This window comes from Anoplopoma fimbria, unplaced genomic scaffold (genome assembly GCF_027596085.1).
Source record: "Anoplopoma fimbria isolate UVic2021 breed Golden Eagle Sablefish unplaced genomic scaffold, Afim_UVic_2022 Un_contig_8660_pilon_pilon, whole genome shotgun sequence".
NCBI classification, from domain to species: domain Eukaryota; kingdom Metazoa; phylum Chordata; class Actinopteri; order Perciformes; family Anoplopomatidae; genus Anoplopoma; species Anoplopoma fimbria.
In genome coordinates, this window is record NW_026553328.1 from 40,001 (window position 1) to 66,607 (window position 26,607).

Here is a 26,607-nt window from a genome sequence, read left to right on the forward strand (position 1 = left end):
TAGTCCAGTATCCATGCAGTGAGGTGGTGGTCCACCCCGGTCTGCTCCAGCTTGTCCCTCAGAAGCAAAGGCTGGATGGTGTTGAAGGCACTGGAGAAGTCGAAGAACATGACTCTCACAGTGCTTCCAGCCTTTTCCGTGAGAAAGGCATCTTTGTAGCAGGTAGATGACAGCGTCATCCACCCCGATGCCAGGTTGATAGGCGAACTGAAGAGGGTCCAAAGATGAGGTCACCAGGGGCGGAGGTGCACAAGGACCAGCCGCTCCAGGGTCTTCATCAGGTGGGATGTTAAAGCCACCGGCCTGAAGCTGCTGAAGTCCTTGGCCCCCGGGGTCTTTGGGACTGGTACCACGCAGGACGTCTTCCATAGCTGTGGTACCCTCCCCAGCTTCAAGCTCAAGTTGAAGATGTGCTCCACAATCCTGCACAGCTGGTCTGCGCAGGATCTGAGGAGCCTTGAGCTGATGCCGTCCGGACCCGTGGCTTTTCTCACCTTTATTCTCCTCAGTTCTTTTCTCACCTGGTTGATAGAGAGGGACAAGTTGGGGGATGGGGGCTGTGTGCTGTCGGTTGTTGGAGTGGGGGTGGGGGTGGGGTGTTGGAGGTGTGCAGTGTTTGAGGAGTGTGGAGGGGAGCCGAGTGTTGTGGAAAAGGGGGTGGAGGAGAAGGAAGAAGAGGGGGGTAATCCACAGGGGGTGCAGACGATGGGGGCTGCAGCGGCAGGGAGGTCTGGGTGGGGGGAGGGGTGGGTGGCTGATCAAATCTGTTAAAGAATGAGTTCAGATCATTCACCCACTGTTGGTCCCCCACAGGTTGTTGGTTGGGCCCCTTGTGGCCAGACATGGCCTTGAGGCTCTTCCAGACTCCGCTGATGTTGTTCTGCTGCAGCTGATCCTCCATCTTTGTCCTGTAGATATTCTTCCCCTCCCTTATCTTCCTCCTCAGCTCCCTCTGCACAGTCCTCAGCTCCTCCTTGTTTCCTGATCTAAAGACCCTCTTCTTCTCCTTGAGGAGGGTCTTTATATCAGGGTTGATCCAGGGTTTGCTGTTGGAAAAACACCGTACAGTCCTGGTGGGTACGGTGTTCTCCACACAAAAGTTTATGTAATCCGTTATGGTGTCTGTGAGACCCTCGATGTCCTCCCCATGGGCATCACTGAACACTTCCCACACAGTCGAGTCGAAACAGTCCTTAAGAGCCTCCTCGGCTTCATCGGACCATCTTTTGACTGTGCGGGTCACAGCTGGCTGCCTGTGCACAAGAGGTTTGTACACAGGCCGGAGGTGCACCAGGTTGTGATCAGATCTTCCCAGGGGAGGGAGGGGTGATGAAGTGTATGCCTCCTTGGTGTTGGCATACAGTAGGTCCAGGGTTCTGTTGTCTCTGGTGGGGCAGGTGATGTACTGGGTGAAGGTGGGCAGAGTGGAGGACGGAGGGGCATGGTTAAAGTCACCAGAGAGGAGGAGGAGGGCATTGGGATGTTGTGTCAGCAGCCTGCTTGTCGCCGAGTGTATGACGTCACAGGCCGCTTCTCCGTTAGCAGAGGGGGGGAATATACGCAGCTATTGTGATAACGTGCGAGAATTCCCTCGGTAAATATACCGGCCTCATGCTAACGGCCAACAGCTCAATGTCCTCTGTACAGGTCTGCTCCTTAACAGTGATGTGTCCAGAGTTACACCATCTATTATTCACAAACACTGCCAGACCTCCTCCCTTCCTCTTACCGCTCTCCGCTGTCCTGTCTGCCCGGATGATGCGGAACCCGTCCAGTGCAGCGTTGGTGTCCGGAGTCATCTCCGTGAGCCATGTCTCCGTGAACACCATGACGCTACACTCCCGGTATTCCCTCTGATGGCGAGTCAGTGCTGATAACTCGTCCATCTTGTTGGGGAGAGACCGTACGTTTCCCATGATGATGGAGGGGAGGACGGGTTTAAAACGTCTGCTCCTGGCGCGACGTTCTGCCCCAGCACGGCATCCCCGTCTCCTCCTCCTCAGCTCACGGGGAACCTCGGGTCTCTCCTCCGGCAGCAGCAGCGGCGCCGTGTCCCGGAGCGCTAACAGCTGACCCCTGCTGTAAACAAAGGGGGCCATGGCTGCGGGCTGAGCCTCCGGGCACGGAGGTGGAAAGTGCAGAAAACTGCAGGTAGACCACGTGAAAGTCTACGAGTCTTACTGCCATAGTGCAAAATGTTTACGAAAATTAAATAAGTAAAAAAAAAGTAACAGAAAGTAACAAAAAAAACACAATTTAAAGGAAAAAGCTCACAGGTGAGCAGGAGCTGCTGTAAGAGGCAGCCGAGAGAACAGGTATTTTATATTCAGCATTAAAACGTGTTATACAAATGTGATACATGTTTGTTGTTTATCTTGTTTTATGTGACATAGGTTTTATATTTTCTTCATTTCTTTCTCCAGCCATATGTAGCTCAATAGAATGTCACTTTAGCGTGATTCTACTGTATTGTTGTCCATTATTTACACACATGTATCCATAGAGCGAATGTGATACATGTTTGTTGTTTATCTTGTTTTATATTTTCTTCATTTCTTTCTCCAGCCATATGTAGCTCAATAGAATGTCACTATATCGTTGTCCATTATTTACACACACACACACACGTATCCATAGAGCGAATGTAATACATGTTTGTTGTTTATCTTGTTTTATATTTTCTTCATTTCTTTCTCCAGCCATATGTAGCTCAATAGACTAATCTACTATATCGTTGTCCATTATTTACACACACGTATCCATAGAGCGACACGCTGCTTTCTCTTTCGTTCAGAGCCCGTTTCCGTCCCCGGAGGTCTCGGCGCAGTGAGAGCTCCTGTCCTTCGCCTCTCTCTGGTCCTTCCACTACGTCAGGCCGTCCGCTCGTGAAGATGTCTGCGACGGGTTCAGGCGGACCCGCCTCGAGTCCCGGGACCGCCTCGAGCCCCGGGACCGCCTCGAGCACCGGGACCGGGACCTCCAACCCCAGAAAGTTCAGCGAGAAGATCGCGCTGCACACGCAGCGGCAGGCCGAGGAGACGGCCGCGTTCCAGGAGGTGATGATGGACATCTCGTCCACTCGGGTGAGAGGAGGCCGCAGGTCCGCAGGTTCCGGTCCGCAGGTTCCGGTCCGCTGGTTCCGGTCCGCAGGTCCGCTGGACCCTGAGGGAGAGGACAGCGGACACGGTTACCCTGAACCCAAACGCGTTACCGCGAACGCGTTGGCCCCGTCCCCGACCCGTCGTTAGCAGCTAGCCGCGTTAAGCTAACCTCCAGAGGGTTACCCAGACCCAGACCTAGACCTCCAGAGGGTTACCTAGACCTAGACCCAGACCTAGACCTCCAGAGGGTTACCTAGACCCAGACCCAGACCTAGACCTCCAGAGGGTTACCTAGACCCAGACCTAGACCTCCAGAGGGGTACCTAGACCTCCAGAGGGTTACCTAGACCCAGACCTAGACCTAGACCTCCAGAGGGTTACCTAGACCCAGACCTAGACCTAGACCTCCAGAGGGTTTAGACCTAGACCTAGACCAGACCTAGACCTCCAGAGGGTTACCTCCAGAGGGTTACCTAGACCCAGACCTAGACCTCCAGAGGGTTACCTAGACCCAGACCCAGACCTAGACCTCCAGAGGGTTACCTAGACCCAGACCTAGACCTCCAGAGGGTTACCTAGACCTAGACCTCCAGAGGGTTACCTAGACCTAGACCTCCAGAGGGTTACCTAGACCTCCAGAGGGTTACCTAGACCTAGACCTCCAGAGGGTTACCTAGACCTCCAGAGGGTTACCTAGACCTAGACCTCCAGAGGGTTACCTAGACCCAGACCTAGACCTCCAGAGGGTTACCTAGACCCAGACCTAGACCTCCAGAGGGTTACCTAGACCTAGACCTCCAGAGGGTTACCTAGACCCAGACCTAGACCTCCAGAGGGTTACCTAGACCCAGACCTAGACCTCCAGAGGGTTACCTAGACCTAGACCTCCAGAGGGTTACCTAGACCTAGACCTAGACCTCCAGAGGGTTACCTAGACCTAGACCCCTAGACCTAGACCTCGACCTCCAGAGGGTGACCTAGACCCCTAGACCTAGACCCCGAGACCTAGACCCCAGAGACCCAGAGGGTAGACCTAGACCCCCTAGACCTAGACCTAGAGACCCCAGAGGGTTACCTAGACCTAGACCTAGACCCTAGACCTAGACCCTAGACCTAGACCCGAGACCTAGACCCGAGACCCGGTCCGACCTAGACCTAGACCCCGAGACCTAGACCCCGAGACCCTAGACCCTAACCCTAGAGACCCTAGACCCTAACCCTAGACCCTAACCCTAGAGACCCGGTCCACCCTAGACCCCTAGACCCGGTCCACTCTAACCCTAACCCGGTCCACCCTAACCCTAACCCGGTCCACCCTAACCCTGTGGAGCGATGATAACCCTAACCCGATGATTCAGCACATGTATGTTACATATATGTGCATGTTCACCAAGAAGAACTTAACCTGATGTTTAACACATCATGTGGTTCTGCTAAAGGTTGAAGCCCTTAACTTAAACCTTGTTAAGGAAAGGTCTGGTCTTAAGGATTGTTTACATCCTTAAGAATGCTGACTTTATTTTGTAGTTCTCTTGAATGGAAATTGGCGAGAAGGTCTTCACGTGCAAGTTGTCGGGCTTATGCTAAGCTAGCTTGATATTCTGTTAGTTTAAGCATGTACACTTACATTATGCAGTCAGTTTGCTGCTTCACTGCAGGAGCTGTCAGCGGTTTCTGTAGCAAGAATAACCTAAAGTGAGTCCAACCGTCATGTAAAAGTTGTGTCTTCTGGGGTGGTGAATGATTGGTTACTGGATAAGATAAGATAATCCTTTATTAGTCCCGCAGCGGGGAAATTTGCAATGATGAGGATGAGGTCTGATGAGGTCAGATGAGGTTAAATGAGGTCTGATGAGATCTGATGAGATCTGATGAGGTCTGATGAGGTTAAATGAGGTCAGATGAGGTCAGATGAGGTTAAATGAGATCTGATGAGGTCTGGTGAGGTTAAATGAGGTCAGATGAGGTTAAATGAGGTCAGATGAGGTCTGATGAGATCAGATGAGGTCAGATGAGGTTAAATGAGGTCAGATGAGATCAGATGAGGTTAAATGAGGTCAGATGAGGTCAAATGAGGTCAGATGAGATCAGATGAGGTTAAATGAGGTCAGATGAGATCTGATGAGGTCAGATGAGATCAGATGAGGTCTGATGAGGTCTGATGCTGTCAGGCTTTATATATATTAAATGCATGTTGATGCTGTGGTCTTTATTCATAAAACAAGGCTGCATAATGAATCATAAATGAACCCACAAGCTTTTATCAGCTATCATATTGTCATTTAGTTTTGCTCTGGTGCACCAATCAAACCGCTGCATGTTGACATATGAACCGTCCAACCAATCAGAGCCGTTGTTTACTTCATTCTGCTGTGATTGGACAGCTGTTTACACCTGGATTACCTTCACCTAGGAACAACAGACACTATGGATTATTATTATAATTATTATTACTGGAGTCTGTGCTCTTTGTGTTTAGCTAATAGGAGGTCTATTATTATATTACCATTATTACAATTATTATTGTTATTATTATTGTTATTATTATTATTATTATAATTATTGTAATTATTACAATTACTATTATAATTATAATTATAATTACTTTTATTATAATTATAATTACTATTATAGTTATAATACATAATAATAATAATGATTATTATAATTACTATTATTAATGTTATTAATATTATTATAATTATTATTATAATTACTTTTATTATTATTATAATTACTATTATTATTATTATTATTACTATTATTATTATTATTATTATTATAATTACTATTATTATTATTGTTATTATTATTATTGTCTGGGTCAGTGGGGGTCCAGGGCTTTATTGATCAACCAAACTGCAGATGTGAAGAAGCTGTTTTTTATTATAATAATAATAATAATAATAATAATAATAATAATAATAATAATACATTTTGTTTGTATAGCGCTTTAAAAGGTACTCAAAGGCACTTTACATGATAAAGAAAATGAATAAGAAGAAATGGCGTGAGGTCTTGATCTGGGGGGGGGGAGTGTGTGTATATATATTTATTTATATACATTGTATTTTATTGATATCCTGGGAGCGTTTACCATAACTGTACTAAAGGCCACTGGCTTTAGGATGAGTGCAGTACCTCCATTCATCCAGCAGATGGAGACAGAGACTGTGATTTCAAAGGGAAGGCTGATCGGCCGTTTGATGCTGGAGTAAAGCAGACTGCAAACGCTCCTCCATGCAAATGAATTCAGACGGATGGAATGAACGGGAAACCATCCAAAGACATTGAAGTAGTTGTTAGCTTTGTTGATACGCCCCTGAACACATCGTTAAACCATCCAGAGACATTGAAGTAGCCGTTAGTTGTGTTGATTCGCACCTGAACACATCGTTGAACCATCCAGAGACATTGAAATAGCCGTTAGTTGTGTTGATTCGCACCTGCTACATGTTGCTACATGTTTAACGTGTGCAGGGTGAATATGTTGCTACATGTTGCTACATGTTGCTACATATTGCTACATGTTGCTACACGTTGCTACACGTTGCTACATGTTGCTTCATGTTGCTTCATGTTGTTTCCTATTGCTACATGTTTAATGTGTGCATGTTGCTACATGTTGCTACACGTTGCTACACGTTGCTACACGTTGCTACACGTTGCTACACGTTGCTTCATGTTGTTTCCTATTGCTACATGTTTAATGTGTGCATGTTGCTACACGTTGCTACATGTCGCTTCATGGTGCTTCATGTTGTTTCCTATTGCTACATGTTTAATGTGTGCATGTTGCTACATGTTGCTACATGTTGCTACATGCTGCTACATGCTGCTACATGTTGCTACATGTTTAATGTGTGGATGCTGCTACATGTTGCTACATGTTGCTACATGTTGCTACATGTTGCTACATGTTGCTACATAAGGCTACATGTTGCTACATGTTTAACGTGTGTTGATGCACGTGTGCAGCTGTTCCCTGTAATCTGTAATGCTCGGGTTCAAGGTAATGACGCTGTTGCTCTTGTTGCTGTGATGCTGCTGTAATCCTGTAAATGTCCCCGCTGCGGGACTAATAAATGATTATCTTATCTTATCTTATGGGAAACTGTTCCCAAAGAAGGAGGTTCACTCCGATCGCTGTTTTGTTTGGAACGTCTCGTACATGTCATTGATTAAAAAGGATTGCAGAGTTGTCGTTAACTAATCGTTACTGATTTAGCAGGCTCACACTGAGGTTAGCTAACGTTTGGTCTGTGTTCCCTCTTAACTCCTGGTTTGAGCAAAATCCAAATATGGTCGAATGTAATTTTCAAATGGCAGGATGCAGAACGTTCGTTAGAGGCGAGATGTGTGTCAAAATACCATTTTAGAGTAAAGAGTTTATTCATCTCACCTCTGCAGGTATTTTAATCAGCATAATGTTGGCGTGAAGTTTGTCTGAAACTTAATATTTCTATTAATGTTAAAGACAGATCTTGGTTAGGAAAAAGACATTCCCACAGTGTGACTCCATCACATGTTCTTTACAGTTTGGACAAGGACAGACTTTAGTGATGATGATGTAGCTCTTCAGTAGATGACTCAGCTCTGCTCATTTGTCTCCTCTGTGATACAGAAGGCCTGAGTCAGCACCTTGTGAGTCCAGTAAACTGGGTTTATATTATCCTGTGAGGAGAATGATTCAAAGTTACCCCCCAGGTTCCTCTAGGATTGATTCTGCTCTCTGGTCAGTCATTCTCTGATTAAAGTGTAACTTCAGCCCAGGTCTGAGACCAGCTTCAGCAAATCTTTAGAATGACAGGAAACCACGCCCACCTCGGTTTGTCAAAGGGCACAGAATCTGATGAATTAACAGTTTAACAGACCACAAGTAGAGCGAGCCCCCCCGCTGGAGAGCTGCAGGGATGACGTGTTTCTGTAGTAAGTCAGCGTCGTACTGGTTCCATCACAGACGATGTCTTATTCACAGTTTATCTTATCCACATAATTTATTCAGCAAGAAAATCTTCGCAAACGAGCGCCAGTTTTATGATTTTTAAAGCATGAATACATTCACCAGCAGCACAGAGCTCATGTTAGACTCTAAATGAACTAACTGTGTAACTGAGTTGTGTGTCGTCCTCATAGAGGCTGAAGGACACGGAGGTCTGATCAGACAACGTTAACGTTCTCTGAGTTCATGATGACATTCATCAAAAACGTCAACTCTCTCTGATCTTCATAATTAGCTCGGATTTTAAACAGTAGATGCCATTTTTTATAAATTTGTTAAGAAATGACAATATTAACACCATTGATGTGTTTCATCACAATACAGTCATTTAGTTTATAACTTAAAAAAGATGTTATTCTTTAACATCGGCAGAGAAACGGCTTCACTTTATAATCACTTTTATTTCACTTCACCAATCTGACTATTTAGTGGAGGTCCATTACATAATATCCAAATAAATCCAGTTCATTTCCAGGTTGTAATGCAACAAATAGGAAAACCCCAGCGAATGCTTCTGGAAATATTGTCTTTTAGGTGTCAATGCATTATAGTTGTGCTTATGTTACTTTATATATTGCTAAAATCAAATAAGTTTTATCTTAATCTGTAATAATATCATTCATTTGTTGATTATATTTTGTATTAATAATCAGAATCTCACTTTAGGTATTACATTCATGCAGTGGACAATGCCAGTACAATGTTTCTGTCCATACTCTGTACTCGCGTGTAGTGAATATTTCTTGAGTGGATGTACTTATGTACTTTCCATCAGTTATGCTCATGATTGGTTAGTGTTCAGCTCAGTTTGTGGTCCGTTGATCCTGTTCTTCTTGTTGGTGTCGTCCCGTCAGCTTCAGGCCCAGAAGCTCCGCCTCTCCAGGACTCAGGGTTTGTACTACGGCGGCTCGCTGCCCAACGTCAACCAGATCGGCAGGAGCCCTCAGGACTTCCAGGTGACTGACAAGCATCCGTTCTGTCTTCTTCTGTTCTTTTAATGAAACTCTTTTGTTTCTGACTGCTCTGTTGCTGAAGTGTTACGACTCCGGATCGGACTGGTTTTTGTTTTTATAACTAGTAGAGATGTAAAAATCCACTAAAGTTTCCACCTGATTCTGATGTGTGTGACTGTTATAAAATAGTGACCAGATGCTTTTATATACACCATTTTGATTTCATTTTGATGGAGTGATAAAGGTGTTGAGTTGAATAGAGGAAGTGGTGACAGGTGGCTGTGGCTGCTTTGTGACATCGCATGCTTCGCTTCCCCGTTCACCGTTTGTCCCTTAACACAGAGACGACCCACCGAAGATCCTCAGCACCATCTTTGAAGTGTGTTTGAGGTTTTCCCGTGGTCCTCCTCCTGTTTCAGGATTTCCTCTCTTCACATTTCTTTCTTTGCGTCTTGTTTTGATAACGGAAATTATGGAATTAACACCGTTTACTGCCAAAAATGAAATGAAAGTGATATTGTAGCCATCACCGAACAACACAAGGCACAGTCAGTTACTTTTGGAACATTATCTTACTTTCTTAAGTGCCAACCGTCCACCGCTGGAGGCAAACCAACAACCAAGGCAATGACGTCCCTCCGACACAGCTGCTCGCTAGCTAGCTAGTTAGCTAGGTAGAAATTACCAAAGTAAATTTGTCTTCTATATCTACTACAGCTACTACTAAAACTACTACCTGCACTTCAAGGCGAATACTAATACAGAGAAATAAGAATTCTATCAGGGGAAAGAAGCAGATTCAATTGTAGGTTAGCTTTTATCCTGTGGTGAACCTGAAGTCTCTGCAGATCCAAACTCATTCTGTAATGGAAACTTTAATCAATATCATCGTCTCCATTTGTCTGCCTCCCTCTTCTTCCTCCTCTGGGCTAAGATGAGTGCAAGATGAAACGTATTAAGCAGCAAATAGCGGGTTGCTCTTGGCTTCTCAGCTGCACAGGGAAATCAGAGGAATTTGTATCGAAGAAGAAGAAAGAAGAAAACGTTTTGTGAAGCAAAAGTGTTACGGAGTAGACTTGGAAATACTGGGGATGTTCTCACCAGCACATTAACACAATGTAGTTGTTTTGACTCTCAAAGAAAGAGTGAAGATTGCAGATCCTGATCCACGGAACTCTTCACTAAATTTAATCCAAATGTGTCATGTTATTAGATATTTTACTAACAAACCAGCTAATGAAAAGGCCGAGAAAACTGCCCTAAATGTCCTGTAAAACAATGAGTTGTCTGGAATAAAACGTATTCTGTTAAACTCTCAGCTTGCTGTATGAACTGTTTTGCAAGTCCTTTAAAATGAAGTCTTTGTCCCCTGTAGCGCTAGCTGAAATATGAGCTACGTTCAGGTACAAGATAGAAGTCTGTTTTACAACTTCTCTGAAGACCATCAATTTAAAAGAAAGCATCTGAAATCAACAGCTCATTATTTTAAGAGTCAAATCAAAGTTGACCACAGTAAATGGTTTTACAATGATTTAATATAACCAGCATGAGTTCTCTGAAAATGTCCTGGAAATGGATTTCTTTAAAACAGTGGGAGCTCTGGTAAGAGAGTTGTTTCTTGTATCTCTCTTTCTCTGTGTTGCGGGTTGCATTTTTTATTCCAGTAAGGGTCATTAGCCTTGTTGAATTAATTCACACAACAAAACAAAATCCTAATCTGATCTTTTGTTCCTGTCTCATTCAGGGCTCCTTCTCCTCCACTCTGGAGTCCAGCCGGTCCACTCGGCATCACGGTTTGGTGGAGCGAGTCCAGCGGGATCGCCGGTTCATCTCACCCGTCCGACCATACCGCAACCGACAAGTATCCTTCAGTTTACTGTCAAATCTAAACCGACATGTTGTTGACGTTTAAGGCTGAAGTTATTGCATATTTTTCTTTTTGTCAAGAAAAGACTCCAACCAACAACACGTTAGTCCGTCTCTCAATCCGGTCTGACTTCCTGTTTCTCTCAGCTCTAAGGCCATTGGTTCCTACTGAAGACCGAACATGTAGTTTCATCAGTGATCTTGTCTTTGTGGAGGACTATTTTCAGTGACGGGTGAATCCACATTTGTTGCTCCAGTTAATATTTGTGTGTGGGGTTGAGTCAGAATACACTACAGTGTGTGTTGATGGTGATGATGGGACAACAGTGAGGCTCACTGATGTGTTCTAATGGAGCTCTGTAGACGGAGGAATGAAATATATTAGGAGACTTGTTGGGACAAAGTATAATAATAATAATTAAGCCTTTATTAGTCCCACAATGGGGAAATTACAATTCTCTGCATTTGACCCATCCCGGAGGAGCAGTGGGCTGCTAAGAAGCGCCCGGGGAGCAACTTGGGGTTAGGTGTCTTGCTCAAGGACACCTCGGCATGTTGGCTGAAGAGGGGTTCGAACCACCAACCTTGTGGTTAACAGGACGAGCGCTCTACCTCGTGTGCCACAGCCGCCCCAGTAGTATGTTCTATATGAGGAGACAGACGGATCATCCAGAGTACTCCCTGCTTCTCCGTCTCCCCAGTTGTAGCCTATGGGATCGGGTGCGATGTGAGACGGGCTGCAGGCCGACCCCTGTCATCGCAGACTAGCTCTAGGGACCTGGAATGGGGAAGGAACCGGAGCTGGTGCGGGAGGTTGGACGGTGCAAAGTAAATATAGTTGGGCTCACCTCCAAGCATAGCACTGGTTCTGGAACCAAACCACTGAGGGGGGCTGGACTCTATTCTATTCAGGAGTTTCCCAGGGTGAGAGGCGCCGGGCGGGTGTCGGGATACTCAGAAGCCCCCCGCTGAGTGGTGCTGTGTTGCAGTTTTCCCCGGGGAACGAGAGAGTCACCTCTATGCGACTGGGAGTCTCTGAGGAGAAGTCTCTGACCCAAGTGTTTGATGAGGGTGAACTGGGAACGTCTGGCTGAAGACCCTGTCCGCCAGGTCTTCAACTCCCACCTCCGGAAGAATTTCTTGTGCATCCCGGGGGAGGCTGGGGACATGGAATCCTAGTGGGCCATGTTCAGATCCTCCATTGTGGAAGCTGCTGCTAGGAGCTGTGGTCGGAAGATAATCTTTGCCTATCTTGGTCGCAACCTGAGAACCGGCTGGTGGACAACAGCAGTAAAGGCTGAGGGGTCTCTGGAAACAGCAGACCGGTACCATTTGGCCAGAAGGGCTACAGCTGCAGCGGTCGCTGAGGCAAAAACCCGGGTGTGGGAGGAGTTTGGGGAGACCAGGGACAAGGACTTTCATTTGGCCAACCGTGAGACGACTCAGAAAGAGAAGCAGGGCTTTTCTCTGGAGTTCTCCAGCGGAGGAGAACTATGAACCGGACTGGGGATATTGTCGAGCGGTGGAATGAACGCTCCGATTATCGTGGTATCGCACTTCTCAGCCTCCCCGGGAAAGTTTATTCCAGGGTTTTAAGGAGCTCCAACCAATAGTTGAACCTTGGATTCAGGAGGAGCAGTGAGGGATCGGTGTCCTTGTCCTGGAACAGTTGACCAACTCTTTGCTTTGCAGGTCTGTTGAGGGGGTCATGGGAGTCTACATTACATTACATTACATTACAGTCATTTAGCAGACGCTTTTATCCAAAGCGACTTAGTCAGTAGTATGTTACATATCATTCACCCATTCACACACTGATGACAGGCTACCATGCAAGGTGCCACCATCAGACTCTAACTAACATTCATCATCCAGTCCACACCGATGGCAAGCCTTCAGGAGCAACTTGGGGTTAAGTGTCTTGCCCAAGGACACATCGAACCACCGATCCTCTGATTGGAGAACTACCTTGCTCTCCACTACGCCACAGCCGCCCTGTCTACATGTGTTTTGTGGACTTGGAGAAGGACTACGACTGTGTCCCGTGGGGAATCCTTTGGGGGGTACTGAGGGAATCCTGGGTCGTTGCTACCAGCCAACCGGTCCTTCTAGAACCAAAGCTAGCACCACCGCCTCATGTCTTAAAGATCTGGCAAACACATGATTTGTAATTTGATACTTTTTTTTTTATCATTTTTGTCTTTTTTTGATTTTTTTCATAACTGAAATATGACAATGTTAAGTAAACTTTGTTTTAACCGTGTTTCATGCTGATGTCTCTACGTTAGTTAATGTCTCTACATTAGTTAATGTCTCTACGTTAGTTAATGTCTCTACGTTAGTTAATGTCTCTACATTAGTTAATGTCTCTACATTAGTTAATGTCTCTACGTTAGTTAATGTCTCTACATTAGTTAATGTCTCTACGTTAGTTAATGTCTCTACGTTAGTTAATGTCTCTACATTAGTTAATGTCTCTACATTAGTTAATGTCTCTACGTTAGTTAATGTCTCTACGTTAGTTAATGTCTCTACGTTAGTTAATGTCTTCCTTTAGTTAATGTCTCTACGTTAGTTAATGTCTCTACGTTAGTTAATGTCTCTACGTTAGTTAATGTCTTCCTTTAGTTAATGTCTCTACGTTAGTTAATGTCTCTACGTTAGTTAATGTCTCTACGTTAGTTAATGTCGTTAGTTAATGTCTCTTTAGTTAATGTCTTCCTTTAGTTAATGTTAGTTAATGTCTCTACGTTAGTTAATGTCTCTACGTTAGTTAATGTCTTCCTTTAGTTAATGTCTCTACGTTAGTTAATGTCTCTACGTTAGTTAATGTCTCTACGTTAGTTAATGTCGTTAGTTAATGTCCTTTAGTTAATGTCTCTCGTTAGTTAATTAGTTAATGTCTCTCGTTAGTTAATGTCTTCCTTTAGTTAATGTCTCTACGTTAGTTAATGTCTCTACGTTAGTTAATGTCTTCCTTTAGTTAATGTCTCTACGTTAGTTAATGTCTCTACGTTAGTTAATGTCTCTACGTTAGTTAATGTCTTCCTTTAGTTAATGTCTCTACGTTAGTTAATGTCTCTACGTTAGTTAATGTCTTCGTTAGTTAATGTCTTTTAGTTAATGTCTCTACGTTAGTTAATGTCTCGTTAGTTAATGTCTCTTTAGTTAATGTCTTACGTTAGTTAATGTCTTCCGTTAGTTAATGTCTTCCTTTAGTTAATGTCTCTACGTTAGTTAATGTCTTCCTTTAGTTAATGTCTCTACGTTAGTTAATGTCTCTACGTTAGTTAATGTCTCTACGTTAGTTAATGTCTTCCTTTAGTTAATGTCTCTACGTTAGTTAATGTCTTCCTTTAGTTAATGTCTCTACGTTAGTTAATGTCTCTACGTTAGTTAACGTTAGTTAATGTCTTCCTTTAGTTAATGTCTCTACGTTAGTTAATGTCTCTACGTTACGTTAAGTTAATGTCTCTAGTTAACGTTAGTTAATGTCTCTACGTTAGTTAATGTCTTCCTTTAGTTAATGTCTTCTACGTTAGTTAATGTCGTTAGTTAATGTCGTTAGTTAATGTCCTTTAGTTAATGTCTTAATGTCTTCCTTTAGTTAGTTAATGTCTTCCTTTAGTTTAATGTCTCTACGTTAGTTAATGTCTTCCTTTAGTTAATGTCTCTACGTTAGTTAATGTCTTCCTTTAGTTAATGTCTCTACGTTAGTTAATGTCTCTACGTTAGTTAATGTCTTCCTTTAGTTAATGTCTCTACGTTAGTTAATGTCTCTACGTTAGTTAATGTCTCTCTGTAGAGACATCAGCATTAAACTGAGACGGTTTCAGAATCTTGACTCCGTGCAGATACCTAAAGTAGAATCAGCAGGTTTATGAACAGGATCATTTGTTGTTCCTTAACCAGGTGTCTCCTCAGGTGGACAGCTCACCCTATAACTCCGCCTACTTGTCCCCGCCTCCTGACCCCAGCTGGAGAAGGTAATGTCCCCCCCCCACACCTGTCTGTCTCTATGGAGACGTGGCTGTTTGTTAGAGCATCTTGTTTGAGTCTGCTCTGCTCTGAAAACCTTTAAGATCTGATCAGATATTAATGATCAAGCTTTATTAGATGATAGTTATTGATCAGATATTAATGATCTGAATGTTTATTACTCCTCTAGATCTTTATTAGATGATAGTTATTGATCAGATATTAATGATCTGAATGTTTATTACTCCTCTAGATCTTTATTAGATGATTTATTGATCAGATATTAATGATCTGAATGTTTATTACTCTCTAGATCTTTATTAGATGATAGTTATTGATCAGATATTAATGATCTGAATGTTTATTACTCCTCTAGATCTTTATTAGATGATAGTTATTGATCAGATATTAATGATCTGAATGTTTATTACTCCTCTAGATCTTTATTAGATGATAGTTATTGATCAGATATTAATAGATCTGAATGATCAGATATTAATGATCTGAATGTTTATTACTCCTCTAGATCTTTATTAGATGATAGTTATTGATCAGATATTAATGATCTGAATGTTTATTACTCCTCTAGATCTTTATTAGATGATAGTTATTGATCAGATATTAATGATCTGAATGATAGATCTTTATTAGATGAAAGTTATTGATCAGATGTTATTGATCTTGTGGTTAAATAGAGAACATTTAAAGATCTCATTTGTGTTAGAAAGCAGCATTAAAATATAGAAGTTGCGGAGACCAAACTAAACAGGGACTTTGACATCGAGGTGCAGTTACTAGAAAGACTCCTTCCCTCCTGCTGGAGTGTCCCTGAGCAAGCATTGAACCTCCACCTAAGGGCTGCTTTGTCCCTCTGACGTCTGACTGACTTAGCAGAAAGAATCACATGAGTTGACACTGAGACTTCACAGAGGTTTTCATGGATCCTACTGAGGCTGCTGCTTCGGTTCATTTGCCTCTGCAGCAGCAACACTAACCTCTAGACAACTAACAGGAATTCATTTTATCCGGCTTCTCCAAACCTCAGTTGGTTTTGAAGACTTCACTTCCTTTTTTACGCCCTTCCTTCTTTCATGGGGCCTGTCCCTTTTTATTCTTTTCAGCTTTTTCTTCTGTTTCCTACAACCAGTTTCCAGTCAATTCATTTTTGCCTGCTTGCGTTCTTTCTGGTTTTTCTTCTAACTAGACAGAGAGAGACTGGCTCAGTCCATCCGTCACAGAGGTCTACATCACAACACCCAGTAGACTGGCACAGGTCCTCCAGACATTTCTGAAGTCTGAAAGTAAAGACTGTTTGGCTCCTCCAGCTGTCACTTTGTCAGGACGCCAACCAGCGATAGCCGTCCTTCTAAACGTCCGTGTTTCTGCTGTTATACTGCTGCCCAGCTACAGTTTGAGTTATCTACCCTATGTTTGGTTCTGGTTCGTTGAGGCTCGAACCAGCTAATGTCAAGAGAAGCACAACCAGCGGTCGTCCTGCCAGGTTGGAGGTCCACTAGCTCTTCTTCTGTGGTGTTCATGTCAGCTGAAGAATAAAAGTCTTAGTATTCTTTTATTTTATTATTACTATTATTTATTATATTTCAATATATAAGTATCCATATTATTGGGAATTGAAAAAGAGCAAACCCAACAATGTGTTGTGAAATGTGAAAACAGGGAGACCTCTTACTAAAAGTTAGACAAAAATGTACTAAGATATATTTAAAACAAGGAAATTATATTATAAGGACTGTCAAATAAAGGCCTGCTGCTCTTTGCGCTGGAGGTAAACTAAAGTCCCTCTTTCTAAGAACTTTCTGAAGAACCAATTCAGGAGGATTTGTGTAAACCAAATTCAGAATGTTCTGTTTCGGGATCACAGGAAACTGAGTATCTTTTGTTTGAGGACTGTTGATCAAACAAACAAGGCATTGTATTGGACTGTTTTCACAGTTTTATGATATTTTTATATAAACTAAACTAAATTTAATTGACAGATTAATCGCTAATTTGCAACACTTAATAAAGGTCCTTTTTCCTCTGGACATTGTGACCACTCGTGATGATGTTTCAGTCCTCGTGTTGCGTGCTGACATAAACTAAGATCCCTGATAAGTGAATAGGCAGATGTTGATGTCTTTAGCTGGTCCAAAGGCACAAAGAAGCTCTGCATTAGCTTCATCTGTCTGTCAGGTGGCACGCCAGCCTCCTTCTGTCCTTTGCTCGCTTCCTTCATCTTCCTCCTTTGCTTGCTCTCCGAGCCCACGTTGTTTTTGTTCTTCTCCCCATTGTTTCCTCCTCTTCTCAAAGTTCTCGCTCGGTAGAGGAAATAACTTTTTGTTCTTGTCGATCATGAAAGGAATTGGTCCGGAAACTTCCCTGGGGATAAAAGCCAGTTGTTTCGTCTCCCCACCACAGCACTCAACAGGTGAATCCTCCTCATCCTCCTCTTCTTCCCTTCACTTCCTTCCATTTCTTCCTCCTGCTGGCCATCCTCCAGCTCCCACCTTTAGAGTGGAAATCCTGTGCAAAATTAAAATATGTGGGTGTAAATGAGAATGTTTCTTCTTTCTTTGACTGACTTGATTAAGAGAGAAGCTTTTCTGCCTTTTCAACAAACAGATTGAACAGATTCTGACTCCTTTTCTTTGATCTAAATTCTTCCCTCGTTATTTTTTCCTTCTATGTCTCATAATTGTCTCTTTTATCTGCACTACCTGATCTCTTGTTATATAAGTACTTCTGTGAAGACCAACTGGATGTGCCCAAGCCGTTCTCACTCCCAACTCGTCAAATACCGACGTTTAGTCAGTCATTTGTTAGTTCTCACTGTCACTAAAGTAGCTCTCTTTAACCTGGCTACATCACCATGGTAACTGAACTTCAGACCTAACCTGGGCCAGACCCATTCATGTCCTCAGTTTCAGATTGAAAATCAGCCTAAAAGAGCGTCACTCTAAAGTCGATATTCAATCTGTGAGCGGCACAGACTCAAAGCCAGAATACTTTATAAATCAGAGGTCACATTAGTAATTCCAACAATGCCGTGCAGTCACAGTAGCACACACTTTATGCATCGCCACGGGAACCTACATGCATTCAGTTGGTGAATTGGGAGTAAGAATTTATTTTATTTTAAACTTCTATTTAACCTTTATTTAGTTACTGGCAGAAGCGACAGTGTAAAAAGTTTCACCACTTTTACAGCCAGACTAAAAGGCTGCAAAAATTGGAGACCAGACAAGTTAAAAGTAATAAATAATAACATTCACTTACACAGAAAACAAAAAACGAGAACAAACGTAAGTCATTTATTAGTAACGTTATCACATAAAAATACAATATATGGGAAAATGGTTACTTGGTCTAACTACGGAGGTCGAGATAGAGGTCATATCACCACAAAACACAAATAACAGCCTGAAAATACAAACGGCAAAAAGTTAAGGACAATATAAAAACATTTGAATAATTTCACATTAAATGGATGACAGAAACAAGCGTATTGCATCAACCAAATAATTGTCAGTGTCGGGTCACGAACATTCAGTACATTCATTACTTTTTTCTTCTTTTTTGCATGCTTATAAAATAGTCAGGTTTAAATTGTCTCTGTAGCTCACTACAAGATGAGGATCCAAAAACTGGAGTGCCTTCACCAAAATCAACGAAGAATGAGTTTTTTTATTTTTTTATTATTTTTTTTTTAAGTTGTAGCAAATTATAGTTTTAGGAGTCATTAGAGAACAGAGATAAAAAGGCAGTTTATGTAATATGGCCTCATACAGAAACGTGTTCCAGTGATCCATTCTGTTTTAACTTTATTTTACTGACTGCTATTATCACAATAAAGGTAGCGTCATACCTCGATAACAATATATATCACGATAAAGCATGTTTTCTGTTAGTTCATAAATTAAAAACTCTTTGAAATAACCACATGGTATATTTTTGTATGCTCCTGTGTGAATTCAATACTTAGCAATTGAAAAGTATTGATTTATGTTTTGATTTATGAAGGACTTAAGAGCAGTTTCCTGTGAGAAAAATGTACAGAAATATCCATCCGTCACCTTCCGCTTATCCGGGGTTGGCTCGCGGTTGAAGCTTTCCAGCAACACTTTCCAGCTCCTCCTGGGGAACCCCAAGGAGTTCCCAGGTCAAATGAGATATGTAATCTCTCCAGCGTGTTCTGGGTCTACCTCGGGGCCTCATATAAGTTGGACGTGCCCGGAAAACCTCAAAAGGGACGCGTCCAGGAGGCATCCTGAACCACCCCGAACCACCTCAGCTGGCCCCTTTGGACACGAAGGATCAGCGTCTCTACTCTGAGCTCCCTCTGAATTACTGAGCTCGTCTCTCTGTCTCTAAGGCTGCGCCCAGCCTCCCTACGAAGGAAGCTCATTTCAGACGCTTGTGTCCTCAGTCTTTTTCTTTCTGTCACTACAATATGGTCATGACTACAAAGCTCATGACCATAGCTCAATGTCTGATGATTGGAGCTAAATCTTTGGGCTGTCTTTTCAAAAAATTGGAACCACCGACCCGGTCTGCCAGTCCACAGGCTCTGTCCCCAACCTCCACTCGAAACTGAAGAGGCCTTTCAGCTCAGACAGTCCAATAATGTCCAGAGCCTTCAGCCTCTCGGAGTTAACCCATCCACCCGACTTGCTGCTTAAGAGCTTTTGGACAACCTCAGTAACCTTTTGCCAGGAATATGGATGAGTCATCCCCTGATTCTTCAAACTCTGCCTCCTCCATGGAGGACAAGTTGGTTGGCTTCAGGAGTTCCTGAAAGTGTTCTTTCCACTGCTCGCCAATTTCCCCAGTCCGGGTCCACAGCTCTCTTCCTCTGCTGAACACAGCCTGAGACAAGTACTGCTTACCCTTTATGAGTTGTTTTACGGTTTGCCAGAACTTCATTGAGGCCAACCAAAAGTCTTTCTCTAAGTCTTATGGAACTCCTCCCACACCCGGGGTTTTGCCTCAGCGACCGCCGCAGCTGCAGCCCTTCTGGCCAACCTCTAACTGCCTGCTGCTTAAGGAGACCCCTGGGCCAGCCAAGCCCGAAAGGACTCCTTGTGCTTGATGGGCTCCTTTACCGCTGGTTTCCACCAGAAGGTTCTTATGTTAACTCCATGACAGGCATCAAAGACCTTCTCACCACAACTCCTAGCAGCAGCTTTCACAATGAAGGCTTTGAACATGGCCCACTCGGATTCTAAATCCCAAGGTTGAGTTAAAGACCATGCCTACAGGAGCTTCAGCCAGACGTTCCCAGTTCACCCTAACTACAGGCTTGGGTTTTCCAGGTCTGTCCGGCAGGGTTTGTTACACTAGGGTGTTCTGGAACTAATTACCCTATGCTCCAACAAGGTCTTTGTTATGGTCAGTCCTTGACAACCACCGAAGTCCAACAACAAAGCACCACTTGTGTTCAGATCAGGCAGGCCTTTTCTACCAATCAACGCCCTCCAGGTTTCCCAGTCGTTTCCCACATGAGCACTAGAGTCCCCCAGCAGAACTAAAGACTCCGCAGTCGGTGCCCTTTCAAGAACGCTATCCAAAGACTCCAAGAAGGCCGGGTACTCCTAACTGCCTTTTGGTGCATAAGCAAAAACAACAGTCAGAGACTTCCCCTTCACCTCATTAAGGTGGGAATTCACTGGAGGACAGAGTTATCAGATTAAGACAATTGTTTGATTTAACTGAGTTTGATCAGATTTTCTTAGACATTTTATTTTGTGCTTGTTATTAATTAAGTCGACCTTATTGTGCTACAGTGTCTCGTTATAGGATCACGGTACGACTCTGTTGAAATATAATGCAGATAAAAGTATTGCTTGAATAAATAAAAAACAGCAAATTGACCCTTGACATTCAATGTGATGTTATAAAGACAGATTGTCTTCAGGTATTTATGAGTTGAGACTCAATCAATCACCTTAGTTTCAGTAAAAATCTGATATGTATACATATAACAAGGTATAAGTTGCTTTCGGTGTGTAAGAGCCGAAACGAAGAGGTAGAATATTTTCTGATCTGACTATTTGTTGTGCTCATTTGTGAGAAGAAACAAAACATTATTTTGAACATGCAGCTCTGGTTGATGTTTCCAGTTGTGATGGTTTATTTTACTTGTGAACTCACACTGTGTTGGACAATGAAGACTCATCTGACCTTCAACTTCTTCAAAAGCTGATTTGTTTTCACAGATTTTCTCTCCCTCTCTCTCTCCTTTCATACTAACACTGACTGTTTCTTGCTGCTCAGGACAAACTCAGACTCGGCCCTCCACACCAGCGTGATGAACCCTCCCACAGGAGACCCCTTCACCACAGGAGGACCCAGCCTCACCCCCCAGAGCAGCAGACGCACCGGTGAGGCAGCACTGCTCAACAAAACACACACTCAGTCATACACAAGCTGCTTGAAAATCTACATCTTGCTCCTAAATGTTGGTCAGATAAACATGTTTAGAGAAACAGTTCAGGGAATTAAACTGTTGTTTTATTTTTAAGAGCCTTAACACTCAAACTGAAGATCAACAGCTTCATCCTCAGTTTAACTGTAATCCAATATGATCTGTTTACACTTCAGAGATTTGAAAATCCTCCTAAAGCCTGACTCAAACAGGCAGTGGGAGTTTATGCAGTGTTTAAAAAAGATGTTTAGCTAATTCAAGCAACAGTGAAATAACCCGCATCAAGACAGCGTCAAGGAATTAATGCAGTATGCCATAATATGTTTGGATTTGTAAGTATTGTTAACTAATGCAAAGACATCAAGACTTAAACAGCTTCATCAGGACTGGACTGGGTGATGGTGTACAAAAGAAAGAAAAGGTCTCAAGTAGCGATCCGGGTCCAGGTTACATCTTTCAAGCTTGTTTTTTGAATATATCAGATTGTATTTAGGCCATAATTGTCTCACTGTTCCTCCAAACTCACAAACTTTTAAAATAACTTCAAAACACATTTTATCTCTATAAAATGAATCATACATCAGGACATGCGTGGTCTGTTTCACACCTCAGTTTTGTATTTAGCAACTGATGGATGGATAGCAGATTGAAACAGAACAGAAGCTGTCTTGTTCATCCAGTCACGTGTAGGAAGTCTTTATGTGGAAGTTGATTCACATGTGGCCTCTTGAGATCACAATGACAGAAGCGAAGATGATGTGATGTCCAAATGATCTCAGGTTTTTCTTTTCTTCTTTGGATGTGGTGACCTGTTCTTTGTTAAACTGACTTCTCTGGTTTACCTAACGGCTCAAACTGTTCCTCAGGACAGAGATCTCAGTGTAAACAGGTTTTCCTCCAGCTGCCAGCAGAAGAATCAGGATGTTCTGAATATAAACTGAAGAAGCCAATATTTCCAACTCAAAAAACCCTGTCTGTCTGTCTGTCTGTCTGTCTGTCTGTCTGTCTGTCTGTCTGTCTGTCTGTCTGTCTGTCTGTCTGTCTGTCTGTCTGTCTGTCTGTCTGTCTGTCTGTCTGTCTGTCTGTCTGTCTGTCTGTGTGATCCCGCAGGTCAGAGTGATGGAGAGGGCAGAAGAAGTGAGTTTTATAAAAACACATTCACAATTCACTACGATCAGCTTTCACGCATTTTCTCCTTCAAATATCTAAACTCAAGCTCAAATTTCTGAGACATGAACAAAATCATTTGAACATTTTATTAACAGCTAGTCTATATCACTGCGATCGAGGTAATTCCTTTTGATTAGTAATTAGTTTGATGGAACATGTATGGGCTCAAATCATTTTCAGAAAGAATTTCAAAGCCTTTGATTGTACATCAACACTGCCTGAGAAACTCATGAAATGTTTGCACAAACTATATATCAAAGGGGAGGTTACTCAAAGAACCTCTGGCTAGTGCTCCAGTTATTACTCTTCTCATTATCAATTCATCTTCTCAATATTTTCAATGAATTTTCGATAAATGTTTTAGTAGCAAACAGAGTATGAGGAGAAGGGCTGAACCTGAAGAGCAGGAAATGTGTGGAGGCAACAATATACCAGAGTGCAAGCAAACAGTTTGAGCAGAAATCCATCACGAGCAGGGACTATCTGAGTGTGTGGACAGAGTTTAGAGGGAGAGCGTTACAAAATCTAAAGGGAAATCAATGAGTTGTGCTCTCCAAATGAAAGAACCCGCTCTTAAATGAAGATAGGAAAATAGATCCATATTCACTGTGTGTGACACTGAAGCTGGACATGCAAACACATATTTAAATTAAAAGTATGAATATCTGTTTAAGCAGGTAATCCTTGTGAATTTCACACATGGTTTGAGATCATTACCTCTTACTCATTTTGACACGTTGCACAAATCAAAACTGAAACCATCCTGAGTTTTGTGAAAGCCCTGAAGGACAAGTCATTTTTCGAGAATATGGTGTGATACTTTTTCTAGTTAACTTCTGAAATCACAGAGGTCCAAGGTAAATGCTCCCATTTACCCTATTTTCCACAGCCACACTCCTCTAATAACTTTCAAAATGCCTGTATAATGTGTAACGTTGTATATCTGCTCAATATCGGACTCTGTGGCCGACTGACTTTCCCGCAAACACATGTAAGATTAGGAAAAAGCATCTTCTTGAGCCTTGTTTTGAGCTGATATATGATATATACAGTATATATCATCAAACACACATATATATATATATATATATATATATATATATATATATATATATATATATATATGTGTGTATATGTATGTGTATGTATATGTATATATATATATATATATATATATATATATATATATATATATATATATATATATATATATATATATATATATATATATGTATATGTGTGTAACTATATACAGCGGGTAAAATAAGTCTTGAACACGTCACCATTTTTCTCAGTAAATATATTTCTAAAGGTGCTATTGACATTACCGAAGTAATCCATACATACAAAGAAAACCAAACAAATAAGTTCTGAAATTAAGTTATGTGTAATAAAATGGAATGACACAGGGAAAAAGTATTGAACACATGAAGAAAGGGAGGTGCAAAAAGGCATGGAAAGCCAAGACAGCAGCTGAAATCTATCAGTAATTAGAAAGCAGTCCTGCACCTTGTCAGTGCAAATGAATATCAGCTGGTTCAGTCCCAACTGATGGCCTATAAAAAGGTGTCTCATTACCAAGGTGTCACACAAGAAACATCTCATGATGGGCAAAAGCAAAGAGCTCTCTCAAGACCTTCACAACCTTATTGTTGCAGAACATACTGATGGCATTGGTTACAGAAGGATTTCTAAACTTCTGAATGTTCCAGTGAGCACTGTTGGGGCCATAATCCGGAAGTGGAAAGAACATCATTTCACCATAAACCGGCCACGACCAGGTGCTATCTCCAGGCCTTGGTCAAGCCCTACACCCCCGCCCGACCACTCCTCTCTGCTGCCTCGGGGCGATTGGTTGCCCCGTCGCTCAGAGGTCCCTGCGGCCGATCCACCCGGTCACAGCTTTTTTCTGTCCTGGCCCCTCAGTGGTGGAATGAACTCCCCACTGACGTCAGGACAGCAGAGTCGCTGCCCATCTTTAACCTCACCTCTTCATGAAGTACTACCCTGAGCCTTCCTCGTAGCACTTATTGTATTCGTATCAGTTCGCTGCACTTATTGAATTTGTATTTGTTTACTGCACTTATCCTATTCGTAGTAGTTTGTAGCACTTATTATATTCGTATTAGTCTGTTGCAATTATTGTTTTCGTAGTAATTTGCCTCTGCACTGTACTTTTGCTCTGGTTTATGCTTTAAGATGCTTGTTTAAGAAAGGAGATGCACTGATGACTTCTGGTGACTAGTAGTTCTCTTGAATACCTATGTTGAATACACTTCCTGTAAGTCGCTTTGGATAAAAGCGTCTGCTAAATGACTGTAATGTAATGTAATGTACTGTAATCCTCACAAGATTTCTGACAGGAGTGAAAAGAATTATCAGAAGAGTTGTCCAAGAGCTAAGGACCACTAGTGTAGAGCTTCAGAAAGACCTGGAATCAGCAGGTACAATTGTTTCAAAGAAAACAATAAGTAATGCACTCAACCGCCGTGGCCTGTATGCACGCTCACCACGCAAGACTCCACTGCTGAAGAAAAAGCATGTTGAAGCTCGTTTAAAGTTTGCTGCACAACATTTAGACAAGCCTGTGAAATACTGGGAGAATATAGTCTGGTCAGATGAGACCAACATGGAACTCTTTGGAGGCCATAATACACACCATGTTTGGAGGTCAAAGGGCACTGCACATCACCCCAAAAACACCAGACCAACAGTGAAGTTTGGAGGTGGAACATCATGGTGTGGGCCTGTTTTTCAGCATACGGCACTGGCAAACTTCATATAATTGAAGGAAGGATGAATGGAAAAATGTACCGAGACATTCTTGATAAAAATCTGCTGCCATCTAGCAGGATGATGAAGATGAAACGAGGGTGGACATTTCAGCAAAACAAAGATCCCAAACACACAGCCAAGGAAACTCTCCATTGGTTTCACAGAAAGAAAATAAAGCTGCTAGAATGGCCCAGCCAATCACCTGACCTGAATCCAATAGAAAATCTATGGAAAGAACTAAAGATCAGAGTTCATAGAAGAGGCCCACGGAACCTTCAAGATTTGAAGACCGTTTGTGTGGAAGAATGGGCCAAAATCACACCTGAGCAATGCATGCCACTAGTTTCTCCATACAGGAGGCGTCTTGAAGCTGTCATTACCAACAAAGGCTTTTGAACCAAGTATTAAATACATTTCAGTAAGCGTGTTCAATACCTTTTCCCTGTGTCATTTCATTTTATTACACATAACTTAATTTCTGAACTTATTTGTTTGGTTTTCTTTGTATGTATGGATTAGTTGGGTTGTTACCGACATCTGGTGAAAATGTCATGTCAATAGCACCTTTAGAAGTATATTTACTGAGAAAAATGGTGACGTGTTCAATACTTATTTTACCCGCTGTGATGATATATACTGTATGAATGTTGTGCCCCCAGTGTTTCCGTACCCTGTGCCCCCCATTGAAGAGAACGTGTTGGATGAGGGGAAGCTGCTCAAACCCTGGGACACCAAGAAGGTACAAGTTTCCTCTTGTATTATTCCTTAGCAGTGTTTTTAATCTCTTCTATTAATATTGTACTGTTTGTACAGATTATTTGACACATTTGTGTCTGTTTTTAGGCATTTTGTTTTTTGGGCTGGTGTGCAAACATTTTATAGTTTGAGTTTTAATTAGCTTCAAACTGTAAATTATATTTTGTTTTGTTTGATAATGTTAAAAGACACACCTGCTGTCATTAAGACATATCTGCATGTTTTCTCTCTCTCTCTTCAGTTGCCTCTGTTGTCATCCCGACCAAAGTCCTGTGAAGTCCCAGGCATCAAGTGAGTCCAACACAACTTAACACACACGTACGTGTGTGCAACGGTGGTCAGTGGTACCGGTGTTACTGGTGTAACATGTTGTTGGGTGGTGTTAGGTGGTGTAACATGTTGTTAGGTGGTGTTAGGTGGTGTTACTGGTGTCATGTGGTTATGTGGTGTTACTGGTGTAACATGTTGTTGGGTGGTGTTACTGGTGTAACATGTTGTTAGGTGGTGTTAGGTGGTGTTACTGGTGTCATGTGGTTATGTGGTGTTACTGGTCTAACATGTTGTTAGGTGGTGTTACTGGCT

General features: G+C 42.5%; 1 protein-coding gene across 1 annotated transcript in view; it reads left to right on the forward strand.

Moving 5' to 3' along the window:
* Positions 1-2,625: 2,625 nt before the first annotated feature.
* LOC129116469 (CREB-regulated transcription coactivator 2) overlaps positions 2,626-26,607 on the forward strand; it is a 32,290-nt gene continuing 8,308 nt past the window's right edge. The window contains 9 exon segments of the mRNA XM_054627342.1: positions 2,626-3,083; positions 8,958-9,059; positions 10,801-10,917; positions 14,847-14,908; positions 17,260-17,328; positions 21,174-21,280; positions 22,435-22,461; positions 25,929-26,008; positions 26,267-26,316. Of these exon segments, the coding sequence (XP_054483317.1) occupies positions 2,892-3,083; positions 8,958-9,059; positions 10,801-10,917; positions 14,847-14,908; positions 17,260-17,328; positions 21,174-21,280; positions 22,435-22,461; positions 25,929-26,008; positions 26,267-26,316 (806 nt within the window). The 5' untranslated portion in view covers positions 2,626-2,891.